Source organism: Python bivittatus, unplaced genomic scaffold (assembly GCF_059951505.1).
Source record: "Python bivittatus isolate LINGU-HERP-01145 unplaced genomic scaffold, Pbiv_v1 ctg000070_np1212, whole genome shotgun sequence".
NCBI lineage: Eukaryota > Metazoa > Chordata > Lepidosauria > Squamata > Pythonidae > Python > Python bivittatus.
This window is the reverse complement of record NW_028277034.1, coordinates 44,706,979-44,723,462: the sequence shown is the minus strand read 5'-3', so window position 1 is coordinate 44,723,462 and position 16,484 is coordinate 44,706,979. Positions and strand designations below refer to the sequence as shown.

Below are 16,484 nucleotides of genomic sequence, written 5' to 3'. Positions count from 1 at the left end.
ATTTGAGTTCTAATGCAGTATCATGGAAAGTAATCCTTAGATTCATCTTTCCCAATCTGGATTCTCCCCAGATGTGTGAATTTCAACTCCTAGTGTTCCTCAACTAACAGGGCCATTGCAAAACCACAAACCTGGAATGTGCCCAAGGTGGTGAAGGCTGATATAGATAAGTGCTTCTCAATATTATATTGGCTTGATAAGGTTTAAAGGCAGAAATGAAGGGTATGATGCATCCAGAAAATATATCACAGAGTAGCTTAAAATCAATGAGTGATATGATATGCCGTTAACACTGGATAAATTGAAGTGAAAGCTTTTATAAGTATAGCTTTTGTATCAATGCAAGTTGATTGGGATTGAATATAAGAAGCTGTTTTATACTATTCACACATATCTGTCACTGGGGCCTAAGGTTATTGATAAATCTAGCCCATTATAGTCCTGAAAAATACTGGCTCTCTAAGCTCTTAGGTGAAAATTGTTTTTCAATTCTCCATAGTACAGTCTACTATTTACTGATGCCAGGGATAAAATCTAGAACTTCACAGTAAAGATAGTGATATCGATGAATTCTTGTATGGCAGTTCTGATCTGAGCATTGCTAAAATAAATTTCCAGCCATGCACTGAACATTAGTATTTTGCACTGAAATACTTATGAAGACATAATGTTTCTCAGAGTTTTGAGAATCTGTAATACAGTGACATACAAGAAAGTTAACTGGGGAAGTGATGAGAAATAGAAGCAATGCCATTCCACAAAAACTTGCCCATTCGTTTCAAAAACTTGCCCATTTGTTTCAGTGAAAGAGTACAAAAGAATACCTGGCCATCTGTTTGTTTGTTTTTTTAAATAAGAAAATGTATTAAAGCTTTCAGCGTAAATGTTAAAAGTTCCTATTATTTGCCCAGATAGTGTTACAGCATCAATCTCTTTGAATGTTATTAATTCTTTCATTAAAAAAAGAAAATCAGCAGCCGATCCACCTCAAAGGACTTTATAAAAGTAAATGCATGTACAAAAACCAAATAAAATGATGGTGATGGTTTGATTAAAATCAATAAAAGCGACAGTTAATAAAACAGAAATTAAAAATACATCCAACCCTAAGAATTTTTCTGTACATTGTTTCTGTGCTCTTGGGGTAATATTTAAAAGATGCTTGCACTGTTGACATAGTAGTTTGGAAAGAAAAGAAGCCGTGTGTAATTTGGGTGATATAATGGATGGTGTGAGCAGGGAAGATTCTGGAATGGAACTTCAAGGTTGTCAGGAGGGGGGAGAAGCTTCCAGGGCAAGCGCCTCCTCAGCCCGCAGCAAGAGTGTGGGAAGACGAAGAGGATGAGGCTGGACCCCCCCCCCCCCCCAGAGCCTCATGGGGTATATCCACAGGTTGCTTTAGCATAGGTTTAGTCTGGCAAGATTCTGTCTATTAGATGCGAGCTAATAAAGGAACTGTACTGTACTGGATTGCCTCGTTGCTGTTCTTGGGCTGAACCTGACAGGAAATATGTATTCAACGTAATAGACATCCTAGAATGTAACTGCCCATAGTTTTTTTTCTAAATATTTCCCATTGAGGATTGAAAAAGTCCCATTTGTGTCCAGAATTCTTAAGGACTGTGATTGGAGTAGACAGTGTTCACTTGGGTGGAAATACTTTGAACTGATGCAAAGCAATTTTCTACATTCCTTATGTTAGATCATTAAATAGTAACAATACAATATTCTTAATTTAAATTGATTTTTACACAGCACACACACACACACCTCTGAAATCTTTAGAATTCCAGAGCTCAGATTAGAGGAATAGGACACTGACAGGTGAATGTTTTACATGCAATATGGTCTGCTTCTAATAACAAATCACAGTGTTTGAGACGCTTTGCTTCAGATATCAAACAATGTACTTTGAGGTGCTGCATGTGAAAGTGGGTAGAGGGATGAGATTAATTTTCAAACATTCAATTAAAAGGATTATAATATATTTGCATCAAGTTTCACTACAATTTTTCAAGATTTAATTAGGTATATAGCATTACATTATTTGTAAAGAGTTTCTTGGCTCTTTGAAAGCAAGGGAGGTGACTGAAATGTAAAATCATTTTCTGAATAGCACTTACCAACATCTCTGTCAGCATTTAATATTTCTGGAAATCTCTACTGTTCATTGTTTCTCCCCTCAAAGGCTCATAGAAGTACATGTGTATATGGAATTTCTGATTCTAATGTGCAGACATCCAGATGACCTCCAGATGGTAGCATCTATGAAATCATTCCATAGGATTATCCTGGATAGTTCTGTCAGAAAAATAGGAGCTTTTTGAGGACCTTTTCTTCCTATATCCAAGAAAATCCCCTCACCTGTACATGTGCATACACACACACATCTGTCAGAGAGACCAGGAGAGCTGATTTAGAATACAAAGCAGAGAAGAGCAAACAAAAGAGCTCACAGTATGGTTATAACACGGGATCTTTCTTTCCTTTCTCCATTCTGAAGGCAATTTCCTCCCACAAATTATATTTGGTCATACAAACAGCCTCTTTTCTCTCCTACCACCAATTCCACATCTGTGCATAGGTGTTTGTCATGTATTTTCCCTACTTTACAATCTCCCATAATGTGGACACACACAAATAGCAGTCTCCTTTATTTATTTGCTTGCTTGCTTGCTTGATATGAATCAAGGAAGCAAGCAAGTCAGCTCCCATCTCTTGAATGCAATTCTGGGCAGCTAACAACATATTAAAACAATAAGAAACAATATTCGCGGAGATTGTATTCCATTCAAAATAGAAAAAGTTCAGGAGTCTGGTCTCTCTCCATAGCAAAATGGCTATGGAGGCCCAGCGTGGAGGGGCATTAATGCAACAAACTTGCCAAGGTAATTGAAGCTGGCCAGATTGCAGTTCCTGTCCATACCCTAGATTGTCTTTGGGGAAAAAAAATTGTGTCAAAAAAAAGAAGAGAAATCTCACTTCTAAACTGGAACCACTAAAGATGATTCTAGGCTGCCTCAGCAGTGGGCTGAGGAGAGATGGAGGTGACGTCAAGAGGACATGCTCCTCAAAAAAATAGTACTGTAAAGTGTCTTCATGGCATGGCAAGCAGGACTTGAGACTGAGCCATTTATAAAATACTTCATAACTTTGGTTGATTTTAGGCATTAGTCGGAAATGAAAATTGGGGGATGCAGTCTAATGAATCTTCTTCATCTCTGTTGTTCTAAACCACTTAGTGCCTGCTGAGTTTACAGGTCGCGAACTTACCAGCTGTGCCTCACTTCCAGCACACATGAAGCTTCTCTACCCTGTGTTATTTGGATGAATGAGACTTTGTCTAGACTAGACTAGCTAAGCAGATATTGCCAGAAGGAAGTTGATCAATGGAAGCAGACTCAGGTTGTAAAAAGTACAGTGATGTTTTAGGTGCATCCCAAAATCAATAAAGAAGAACAGGCCTTAACAAACTAAAATGAAGAACTATTACCTAGTCGAGCTAAATTACATTCTGTTGGATCATTTGCTGCACTGAATGTTGGTGGGCATGAAACCAAGGCACTGTACAAATTAAGCAGTTGACATGCTGACAGATGGGGCATATACTAAGGGGCTGATTTTAACTTGTGCTGCTAAATTAGATCTGCAGTTACACAAACTACAAACACTGTTTAAAGTCATATGAACATAGAAAGGGGTTGAGCAGTTTTGCTCTTTCTCTCCTTTCTAGAAAATTATTAGTTTTGATTACTTTAGATCACACACTGCTGCAGAGTGAAATATTTCTGTTTATGGTTTTGACCTCTTCTTTCCTTACCTTCCCCTATGGTTCCTCCTGCCGAAAATAAACTGATCAATAGATCTATATCTGCTGAGCATCAATCCTCATTAGCCTAACACGACTGGCTTGCCCACACTTATTTTTGTAATTCTTCAAACATTGGTGTTCTTCTGAATACCATCTAGCTCATTGCACTCTTGTGGCTGGATTTTGTTGTTTTGGCTACATAATTGCAGCTGTTCTTGAAGGCCAACATACATATTTGGAATTTGAGCAATTATATGTATTTCGTTATAAACCTTTATAGCCCCTTCCTCTGATTTTCTGCTTTAGCTACTTTGCCCAAGCACAATTTAGGTGTTTCTTCCCATCATGAACATCCAGCCTTGATTTTGACTTGGAGTTTTACTTGAGATGAACTTGGCCCATTTTACTTACTTTAGTTCTTTTTTGTGTGTGTGTGAATATTATTTACTATAGCTCTTTTGCCAAAGATATTCTTGAACAAATAAAAATTCCCATCTGCAGTCAGCATGTGTCAGTGACTTACTCAGAACTTTCAAAATAAACAGCTACTAATGAAGCTAACAAACAATATGAGAAAAAGGGTACAAAACATGCAGCTTTGGGGATCCCTGAACCAACAGCTTTGAAGATCAAAAAAGCTTTGGTGGCTTCTCTAGATTTGCTTCCAAATGCCTGTATATGATTACTTAAATGAAACTGAAATGAATGTACAGAAAGACTCCCACTGTGCCTATTTGTACAGGCTCTGGGGAAATAATAATTGGAGGTTTGAAGCCTATGGAGATGCTAGACCCAAATAAAAGAAAAGAACAAAGCTCTAATTTTTATTGAGAAAACAAAGCTTTGTTATGTGTCTGGTGAATAGAAAGACAACCTTCACCCCATTATCTTGTCTCTTAACCTGCCTGCCAAACCAACATAGCAGACAACAAGCTTTCGCCTCAGACATTAAAAATTAACATCTTCTCTCAGGCATGATCTTTAGCATGTACACAAAAAGAATGAGAATTCCTCTATCCCTCCGTCTTTGTGGGAGTTGAAGAATTTGGGCCCTTTTGGAAAACAAGACAAAATTCTGGATGAAAAGGAACAAGATGTGGTGTGTATGGAGTAGACATAAAGAGCTAAGATTCTCTTCTAGCCCCTAATTAAATTTGGAATTTGTAAGAAGTATTTTTCAGGTAACAAACTGGTATTGAAGTAACATCTGTTCCAAGGCTTATCTATTCTCTAGAGGAATAAAGCAAAGTTAACTAAGGAGTACGATAACTTTAATATCTTTTTCTGTATTCTAAATCTAATATTTTGTCTCTAGTGATCATGGGCTCTGTACAAACTTAGTTCTTGTGTATTTATGCAATTTGGCAACTATTTACATTAGAGATGCTTCTACATCAGAGCAGGTCAACATCATCTTGGGATATGCTCAGATTTCTTGCATATTTTCCTGCAGGATGTTCTTCTGAGTTGCTGTCTATGAATTAAACAGACCTTTTTTTTTTTTTTAGATTTTTTTATCCCACCTTTATTATTTTTATAAATAATTCCAGGCAGCGAACATACCTAATACTCCTTTCTCATCCTATTTTCCCCACAACAACAACCCTGTGAGGTGAATTGGGCAATGAGAGAGTGACTGGCCCAAAATCACCCAGCCGGCTTTCATGCCTAAGGTGGAACTAGAATTCACAGTCTCCTGGTTTCTAGCCTGGTGCCTTAACCACTAGACCAGACTGGCTCTTTCCTCCACCATTTTCCTCCACCACTGATTATTCTTACATGTAACTACTTAACATTAAAAAGGAGAGCTTTTAAAAAATAATCTCTATGTTTTATTTCTTTATTTATTCATATAGCATTCGATTTGTCATTTGTGATAAACCATGGGGTCTATCTCCCCACAAAGGAGAAGGGAGGGAGGGGCTGATTTTCTTTGACTCATGCTTCAGTGTTAAAGAGCCAGTATAGAATTATTTCTTTTTCTTTTTTTCTTTCCTTTTTATTTGTTGGTTAAGTGCATAAGTTGTGGAAGCCCTATCTCTCTCATATGTTGAAGTAAGTAAGGAGGATGCTTCTGGTAGCAAGAATTGCCAAGCTGCTACACCAAGATATGGTGCGGAAATCCAAAAGGTTTATGGAGAGAAGATTTGAGACTTCCAATCTTTTACCCTATAAACCCTAGTCCGTAGGGCAAAAGAAATCTTCTCTCCCTCAACCTTTTTGCTGTATCTTGCTAAAAAGCATTATGAGAAAGCCTTAACTGACCACAGGTATAATAGGCAGCAGATGTCTTTTATGTGTGGGCCAATCTGCAGAATGTCCATGGCATAAGGAAGACTGTGACTTGACATGTAAGAGGAGTGAATGGTAAAGAGTATGCATGCATGGGCATGGGCATGGGCATGGGCATGGCGGGAGGGAGGGAGGAAGGAAGGAAGGAAGGAAGGAAGGAAGGAAGGAAGGAAGGAAGGAAGGAAGGAAGGAAGGAAGGAAGGCAGGCAGGCAGGCAGGCAGGCAGGCAGGCAGGCAAGCAAGAGAAGGAAGGAAGGAAGGAAGGAAGGAAGGAAGGAAGGAAGGAAGGAAGGAAGGAAAGAAAGAAAGAAAGAAAGAAAGAAAGAAAGAAAGAAAGAAAGAAAGAAAGAAAGAAAGAAAGAAAGATGTGTGTCTGTGAAACTAAGAGAAAGGGGAAGGATGCAGTAGTTCTGAATGAAAGTGGCTTGATCTTATAAAGTGGAGGATACCTACAGGGAAGTGAAGGTCTAAATTTAATTATAAATGAAAGGGCTGAAGAATATGTCACAAGACATGAATTGCTGACATGCAAATTGTTGTGGGGTCATATAAAAGTAAGAGTTTATTGGCTGATAAGAGTTTGGGGGAAAACTCTGCAATATTTTGAATCTTGATATTTTGAATATCTGCAATATTTGTAGATGGAGTAACTAGAAAAATCTTAAAATATGAGTGTTACATATAGAGGGGCTGGGCTATTTGTTTAATATGTGTGTGAAGACTGTGTTTTTGCTTGACAATTAGAAGAATGCTGTTGTCTTCCTATGCAAAGAGAAGGGAGAAAATGCAGAGGGAAAAGAAATAGAACGTAAGAACATAAGAATCGGACCCTCTAGTCCAGCAGTCTGTTCTCATAGTGGCCAACCGGCTGCACAAGGAAGTCCAGATGGCCTTCAGATATAGTCACACTGCCATCAAGGCTAATAGCCATTGATAGCCAGCACTATATCTCATGCTAAAGGGTATTCATTTGTTAAAGCACCCTATGCATTTGGCACAATTTGGATCAAAGCTATATGAAAAATTGTAATGAGCAAAATTTGGAAACTACGCTGTTGCTTTATGCTTTTTCTTCAGCAGGTCCCTGAGAAATGTATGGCTGAGAAAATTTACTATATGTTTCTTGATTTAGAGACGGCATGTGATAAAATGAACAGGCTTGAATTATGACATTTTCTGTGTAAATATGGGTGAGATATGCCAAATGATTTGCCAGTGTGATAAATTGATGAATATGGATTGAAAAATTAAGTATTAAAGACAAAGGTAGTTTGGTTTGATACAGAATGTAAAGTGAATTATTGCAAGTTATATATAAGTAGCAATTTTAAAAAAAAAAAAACAGAAGTAGTGAATGAATATTTAAACTTTAACAGATTGTTTACTAAAGATAGGCAAATGGAAAAAGATGTTAATGGAAATGGAAAAATGGAAATGTTAAGCTACACAAATGCTGTTAGGAAGGTCATGGGTAGTATGTGAACTGTTGCAAGGAAGTAATGTTTGTCAAAAGAAGTGAAAATGTCTGTGTAAGAGTGCTTCTGCCCACTTTTATATGGAAGTGAAATGGGCAAATTTGGATAAAAACAGAAAAGAAAGGTGAATGCAGTGGCATGTTGTAGAAGAAAAAAATAGATGAATAATGAATGGGTGCGGTATGGACTGTTGTGAAAATAATACATCAAGATGGCTTGGTTATACAAAAAGAATAAATATTATATCATAAAAGAAATATGAAAAGGAAAAGTGTGTAGGTGAAGAGAAAAGAGGCATGGCTCGATGGAGAAAAAAAAAGGTAATGAAAGAAGCAGTGTTTGGACAAGGAAGAAGCAGGGACAGATTACAGGGATATAAATGTATGAATATAAATGTATGGGATATAAATGTATGAAGACATGTATGAAGTGAAAAGTTAGATTTAACTATTTTTTCCTTATCTCATGTCTTAATTCCTTTGCCTTACTATTTCTTACCCTGTTTTGCAATTTTCATAATGTTGCTTAACCAAATGGGTAAGGATATGCAAGTGTAGATGTTTTTTTGTCCAGTAAAAAGTCTTTGAACTGCATTTACTGCACTTTTGTAAGATTAGGTATAAAAAAGCCAGTTTGGTGTAGTGGTTAAGGCATCAGGCTAGAAACCTGGGTGACCTTGGGCCACTCACTCATTCTCGGCCCTAGGAAGCTGGATGGATGGATGGATGGATAGATAGTTTATATAGCCTATAGTAGTAACTTACTTAGCCATTTAATCTCTCCATCATTGCCATTTGTCCAGTAGTTATCAGAATGGCAGATGACTTAAAAGCTGTATCCGTACATACAGTAAATCATGGCTTGCTGCACCATCGTTTATTGAATTTATGTAGGCTTTCATGGCCAGACCAATCAGGAATCAGGACCCCTAGCTATAAAGACAGGGGCCCAGTCCCTGCTCAATTACCTGTGGTCTGGATAGCCCAGCAGACCGCCTTGCCTCTGAAGTTGCCAGCTACAGCTGCCAGTGAAACGTTAAGAAATCTGTCGTCTAGATATGATCACTAAACCCTGAAGCCCAACACTGCCCAAATTATATTTGATTACTGTATGTTTAGATAAGGGTTGTGGGTCCCCCATTAGTACCCATGAGTGTCAATATGTCTATCAATATCTCATTTGGCACTCTTGTGGCTCTATTTTTACTGGATTTTCATAATTTAGGAAAGGAAACTGGTATGCTGCAAAGCAAAGTGACAGCCACAGCTGTCTTACAAAGGATTCTGCAGCTCAGAAAAGTTTATACCTTTTAATAAAATTTGTTTGTCAGAAAAGGTTCCACCAGGCTCATTCTGATTGTTTGGCTAGTGAAACTGAATGGGTCACGATCCATATAAAACCTCTTTATTCTGCAAACCAACTCACCTTGAAAGCATTAAGGACTTACTGGTGTTGAAGAAAGACTGGATTAGTCTACTCTTTATAGCCTCAACATTTGCTTAATGCTCTCTTTACTCCTTCGTCTGTAAATTACAATTTCAGGAAATCAAAGCTGGAAGGAACTTCCCATCGCTACCTTTCTTGCTCTATCATTATTAGTCAAGATAAACTGCTAGTTCAGTGCTAAAGAATGTTTTATAGTTCAATGTAATTAATCATTTTTATTGTTAAATTTTATAGTGTAAAAAGCTAGTTAGTATTTTATATTTAATTTCTCCATTTTGATGAACTGTAGCATATGACTTATTATGTTTATAGCATGCTTTTGCCACAGACAAAAAATCTCTGTATTTTCAGTTTTATTGGGTCCATGTATACCCAGGCAAATTCATACACAGGTGCAAGTGAGGGCATGTGGTAATTAGAGAATAATTATAATAACATAAAGGGCCAAGTACAAAAGACAGCTGGTTCTCGTCTAACAGCCTGGGACTTTAGAATTGCAATGTGTTCTTTTTTTTTCCTACCTTCAGAAAGAAGAGAGAAGCATAACATGTTAATTGCAGTATGACATGCCTTTTAAAGAACTCCCTTAGAAGTTTGCATGGTCCCTATCTGGGTAACAGAGTGTGTATGTGTGTGTGTGAGAGGGAGAGACAGAGAGAGAAAGAGAGACAATCTCTCTGTGTGTACTGTATGTGTGTCTATATACAAGCACACACACGTCCCTTGTTATTCATTTTACTTTACAAGATTAACAGAAATACATTTTGGAGTTGTGAATCTGGCAGTAGGCATTGTGATGCACCTTTTCAATGAAATAAAAATGTTCTTTATATGAATTTCCCTTCATAAAGAAAAGCTTTTGAATGTGACTTCTACTGTGCCTTATAACTGTAGGCAGGGAGATTGCACCCTGCGGTCCTTTAGCATTTGAAAGTCTTTGTTAGAGAAGTGGTTGGAATTCTGTTTTCAGACCTATCTCGTATTGCTACATTTCTCCGTACCTGAAATGTATTATATCTTTCCAGGATCAGTTGTATTGTACAGTGATGAGAATAGGACTGATCAGAGTAAGGTTTCAAAGGGTTAAGGTTGGATCTCTGGGCAGATGTTATGGTTGTAGAGCCAGGGTTATGCCAGGGTATAGCAAATAGGCATCTCTAGAGAGATGTCAGGTTCCTTGTCACTAGATCTAGAACACTGGATGTGTTCAAACAGAAGCCAAACAGCAGCTATTGGAAGTACTTAAAACTGGATTCCTGTTCTGAGCAGAATGTTGGGATCCAAATTACATAACTGCACCAAAAGAACACCAACAACAATTTGGAGAAAAACCTTATGGTTTGGAATGAATGTTTTGATAAATATATTAACATATTATTACAGTTATCCATGAATTTGTTGTTATAGGACAAGGACAATGTGTTTCTTAATGTCTTTTTTAATGTTTCCATCCATCTGAAATAGATAAATAAATTCATTCCTTGTTCAGTAAACATGTACTTAAGTTGTGATTCTTTTAAAGTTATAAAATGAGTCCTCCAGTATTTCTTTACATTTGTAGGAAAATGTCAGATATTGGTGTTTGTTGCTATTTTAATCCAGAATCAGTGAAAACACATACCCAGTCGCGTAGCTGCAGATGTTAACAAGGATGTTCTGCATGCCCTAAGCTTCCTTACTGAAAAGCTATTTTTCCTCTAATATTTTTCTCCTTCCCTTTTCTGTTTCCTTTGCTCCAGGCTACATACCTAAACAAAATGGTGAGCCAAACTCTCAACACAAAGGACAAAAGATCAGCACATACACCCACAGAGGACCATTTTAGATATTCATCAGGCAACCAAACAACGTCCTGTGAAAACAAAAGCTGCCAGTTGTCAAGTGTCTGTTTGGGCAACCTCCTGAAGGAAAAAGAAATAGTGGAAGCTATCAAGCACACAAGAGACACTTATGAAACCCTCTCTTCTGAAGTCAGCCAAAATGGCTTAGCAGGAGTCATGCAAAGTGTGTCAAAATCAACAGCCAAGGCTGATAATGCCTCCATTTTTCCTGGCCCTCTGAAAGATCAAACTCCGGGGCCACGGCAACACTCTACTTTCATAGGGAGGCTCGGACAGCCTCCAAGAGGACCAATTTCTTTGCACATGTACAGCAGAAAAAATGTGTTCCTTCACCACAATCTTCACACATCTGAGCTTCAGACTTTAGGCCAGCAAGATGGGTAAAAAGAGTCAGCACATATTTATTCAGGTGGACAGTTCAACTGACTTTGATTCTTCTCAGCTGCTACCCACCATTTGTTTTTCCCTTTGTAATGGTTGTTTCTGAAATTGGAGCTATTCCTGTAAAGTAAAGAAAAGGATTGGGTGGGGGAGGAACAGGGAAGACTAGCATGTTAACTTTAATAAGTAGTTGAAATGTTTTTCAGAATTCCCCAGAGTGTGAATTCCAAATTTAGTGAAGGTGATAATGTACCTGCCTTGGCTTCATATTGAATGGATGGGATCACGTTGACAGAATGTCCAGATGAGGCCCAACATTCTTTTTTTCCTTTTGCTGTCCATCACTTGATTACCTACTATTTCTGAAGAATATATCAAATAGCATTTCTGATCTTTTAATAATGTTAATGTGGATGTAGATGTGAGGAATAAATAGAATTAGTTAGAACTCCCAAATCGGGGTGAGAAGATGGTTGTAGTCTTTGGGATTTTCTTTCTAACTTTCATTTTGCTTTGGTTTTTATACAAAAAAAAAAAAAAAGGTTTGTTTACTCATCAATCAGGAGTTATTTACCCTTTCCATATCAGTCACATTTACACCAAAACCACAAGAAGATAAAATTCTAGGTCTGTATAAATCATGCAAAATCTAATTTGAAATGCTGATTCAAACTGGAAAATCAATCCAATTATCTTCGGACATTCACATTGATTCAGCAAATTGGGCCAATTCAATTTGATTAGCGGGAAAAAACACTATTTTTGCACATGAGCAGAAATGTTTAAATCATCCAAATTGATTTAGAGGCATCCAATTAAATTTTTAGAAATCCAAATATATTTTTCAATTTGATTTGGAGGTTCAATCAAATTAGCTTCAAATCAAATCTCCAAATATTTGCAGAGCTTTTTGTTTTGACTCCAAAAGTAGTTTAACAGATGTCCTACCACCTAAGGTTTGATTTATCTTTCAAGGCTAAGTATCAATAACCTTTTTGCTTCTGCTCTTTTGCTATATTATCAGACAGTAGGAGCTCACTTGGGCCGTGGCAGATTTTATACTTCATTGTTTGTGGCATAATGGATGAGTTAAAAGTGTCCCAATATTGATGGAGTCCAACTTCAATCAGTTCAGTTATCACGGCTAGTGTTAATAAAAGCTGGTGTACTGCTTACTCATGTGCAGACCTGCAGACCTCTACAACTGTATTTGCTATTAATAACCAAATTGTTGCAATCCAGAGTATTTTGTGAGACCTTGCATCATCACATTCAATAACAGGCTAGAGTCAGATCATCCCAATAATCTTGAAGGATTTTGATATTCTTCTATAATAGTCTGTGAGGTCTCTATTTTGATATCTTTAATATCAAAATGAGTAGCCTAGCCAAGGCAGATAATGTGCAATAAAGAATTGTAAGCTTTGTTGAAAAATATTGTAGATCCTCACCCTAATTGTGCAAAACTCATCTGGGTAATATGCCCACCTTACATTTACAGAAACCATTCTGGTTTCACTTTGTGAGCAGTAAAGTGTTACATGAAAAATTAAAACCCACCTACGTACATACATCCATACACATAAGAATTCAGCTACAAGGGCTTCAACTGTTTGTATCTTCTCACACTTGATGTTTGTATCTTGTCACTTACAGTATTCAACTTTCTAAATCCCACTTATCATTTGGGAAGGACAATTGAATACTGATTAGTTTTCCTTCTTTACCTGATCAGTGCGTTTATATTTCCCCACAGTAATCTGTTGTGTACATTTTATCATGGGGGATAGTGACTTTTAATAACTTAATACAATATGTAGTTCAAAAAGAATCTCCTGGAGTCAATTAATTTACAACATATCATAAATTCCATGTAAGCAAAATTCAGAAGACTAATTTCACTTAATTCAGTGTGTATCCCTTTTTTTCTATCAACTTGATAAGAGACATGGAAAGAAATTTTGAAACTTTTGTTAATGAGGGATATGCTTCAGAATAATTTAAACAAATTAGAAATCTCATTTTATAAAATGGATTTTTCTCATATTCTGCCTATGATTTAGAAATAGTGCAATTTTGTGCATGTTTACTATAAATTAAACCCTAGTGTATTAAATGGCATATGCACCTTTATGTCTGGTTAAGATTGTAGCTTTAGATGCTACAACTGAACACAAGATCAAGCTATGTGTTATGCATAGCATGCAGCTACATCTGTGTTTGACTTTCAGAGAAAAAGATACAAAATGGATATAGGTATTGTTTTTGGGACTGCAATGTATGGAGGGGAGAGGCTGATCCCTTCCTTCCTCAGCAACAGCCTCACCCCCATTCCTGCAAAAATCACTTCAGATGCAGCCACAAAACATAGGTTATATATTATGGCCTAATACAATGGGCTGCTTGACATAGCATACTAGGACAGTGGTCCAGTTTCCATAACGTAAACCATCATATTGTGTGCACTCAGCCTTTGGGCCCCACTAATGGTGCATGTCCCTGCATGTTTGCAGTGAAAGGAAAACAAGAGGTTTGGCCATCCACACTTTGCCAACTAGTCTGGCTTACTGGTTACAGAGTCAGCCTTGGACCAGAGATACAAGGAGTTGTTGCTTCCATGAAGCTCTTTGTAATCATAACCTATCCTACCTCTCAGGCTTTTTATGAAAACAAAATGTCCTGGAGGCCTCTGGGTAAAGTAAGGATTAAAAGTTGCATCAGCTGGAATTTAGAAATTCTACTTTTCATTCCTAGCCCACTGTACTTACCTGACACAGAGTACTTCAACTTTTGGGAAAGTCTTTTTAGAAGGTTTGGGCACTGCTGGGTGGGCTTTTCAGACCTCCAAACAATATCTTAATCTCGTCTGATTATTATTTATTTACTAATGCCATGCTATTACTTGCTCCATCAAATAGCATAGAAAATCCCAGCCCAGTACATTGTCAATAGCAGAATTTCACTTTATCTCCTGTTAATGAAATATATTTTCATGTAAAAAACACATGATGATGATGATGATGATGATGATGATGATGATGATGATGATGATGATGGCAGCTTTCGGTGTGGCTTCTGGAAAGGGGAACTCCTTGGACCCCGTGGCCACCCTGCCAATGTACAATTATCATTCCATGGTCAAAAGCAATCCTTTCCAGGATACAAATAGAGGTGCCTCTTCCATTTTATACACATCTAAGGTTTAAGTCTTGGGGGGGGGGGTTGTTTTGTTTTTTGTTATTTCTGGAAAATTGTTTAATGATTGTGAAAAGATAACTCTGCTATTTTCTTAAATTTTTAAAATACATTTAGCTGTTAAAAAAATAAAAAGCAATAGAAGACTTAAAACAAGGGGTATATCCTACGAATATCCACTTGTTCCTGTTTTGTATCAGTATTTCCAGCACTCTTATAGTATTTCTTACAATACTAGAAGGGGGATCACTTCCGAGAAGGATGGCAGCTACATAATATTGTACAATAATAACACCTCCAAAGCAGAGGTCATTTGCAATATCCTCTTGTGTATAGTGAAACACATAAAACAACCACATGCAGACATTCTTTCAATGAATGGGTACCTTTGTACTGAAAAAGATCTCTAGTTTTGTAAGACGGTTCCATGTAAAAAATGATTTATACATCTCTGCAAAGCTGTACATAGTGAATCTTTCTGACATGCCAAAATCATGTATTTTTGGTATGTATGTCTTTTCTGCATGCATTGTGTGTGTGTACACACCCAAACATACACACTTCTATGGAAATTGTTTATTCCAGAACTGCTGTTGTCAAGTATGACACCTAGATTACAGTGGACGTTTTAATTAATATCTTAAGGAGAAAGGAATCTTTTCAGAGAGAAGAAAAAAAATGTTTTTATTGCAATCTGACACCCTACCTTTTTATTTTTCTCATAGAGAGAAAAGGGCTGTAGAGAAATCTGAGCTACACATTCTTCACAAATAAGAGACCCTTCTTATGAAGACAATTCATTAGCATGCTGGTGAAAGTGCATCAGTAAAGTTACACAGTTTATGGTGCTTTCAATAACTTATGCTATATTATAGCTTCTAGGACCTCATGTGCTTCCATGCTGCAAAATTAATATGCACAGCTGAAAAATTGGTTGACCTCCACCCAAGGAAAAGTTCTTAAATCCCACTGACTAACTTTTGCTAAAATCTCTCCATCAGTATATATATATATATATAAAACAACCATGCAGCATTTCATCTATACTTAAGTCGGTGGAACAGAGTGTTCACCTATGTGGAATTTCTTCTAGATAGTAGGACAAGGAGATGTTTCAATATCTTCATCTCCCTTAATCGATGGTATTTGTGACAGAACCATTCCTTGCTACTAGAGGAAATGGCTGCTTAGCTCTCTCTAAAGTGCTTTACAATGTAGCCCTTTCCACGTACGGCCTTAGTATCTACCCAAAGATTTAAGCACTTATTTAAATTTTCCCCGTAGGAAACAATTTCAGTACTACAAGGGAACTAAAAATTACCATCTCAACTTAATCTACTTGCAAATCAAAACTACCTGAGCACTGTTATAACTATTGATCGTAGACAAGGTTGATGTGATTCTTAATTATTTCACTATGTTAGTTCTTTATAATGCCTGGGTAATGTTAACTTCATATATATATGAAGTTGTATATATGTGTGTGTGTGTGTGTGTGTGTGTGTGTATGTATGTATGTATATGTGTATGTATATGTGTATGTATATGTATATGTATATGTGTATGTATGTATGTATGTATGTATATATATATATATATATACACATACACATATACATATACATACACATACACATATACATATACATATACATACATACACACACACACACACACACACACATATATACATACACACACACACACACACACAAATCCTGGCCTTCATTCTTTTCTCCTGATCGGATAGTGTGCAGTGTCATTTAGATTGATAAATATTAAATAACTGAAATATAAGGTAGCTGAAGCATCCTGAGACTGTTATTAAATATATCTGCAATTTTCTTTTCCTGTTTTCAAGAGCAATAAAGGTCAGGTACAATCTAGTTCAGAACTGGCTATCACAGCTGGCAGTTCATCTTCAAGATATCAGGAACTCTCTGTATATAGGAAGGAAGGAAGGAAGGAAGGAAGGAAGGAAGGAAGGAAGGAAGGAAGGAAGGAAGGAAGGAAGGAAGGAAGGAAGGATGGATCTTATTGTAT

General features: G+C 37.0%; 1 protein-coding gene across 3 annotated transcripts in view; it reads left to right on the top strand.

Annotated features, from left to right (window-relative positions):
- Nucleotides 1–15,922, top strand: part of CCSER1 (coiled-coil serine rich protein 1) — a 738,752-nt gene extending 722,830 nt beyond the window's left edge. For 2 of the 3 annotated variants that reach the window (XM_088133054.1, XM_088133055.1), the window contains exon 10: nt 10,764–15,922. In XM_088133054.1, coding sequence (XP_087989180.1) covers nt 10,764–11,249 — 486 coding nt within the window. In that variant the 3' untranslated portion in view covers nt 11,250–15,922. The remainder of the gene's footprint in view (nt 1–10,763) is intronic. The other variant, XM_088133056.1, reaches the window with a different exon arrangement.
- Nucleotides 15,923–16,484: the final 562 nt, after the last annotated feature.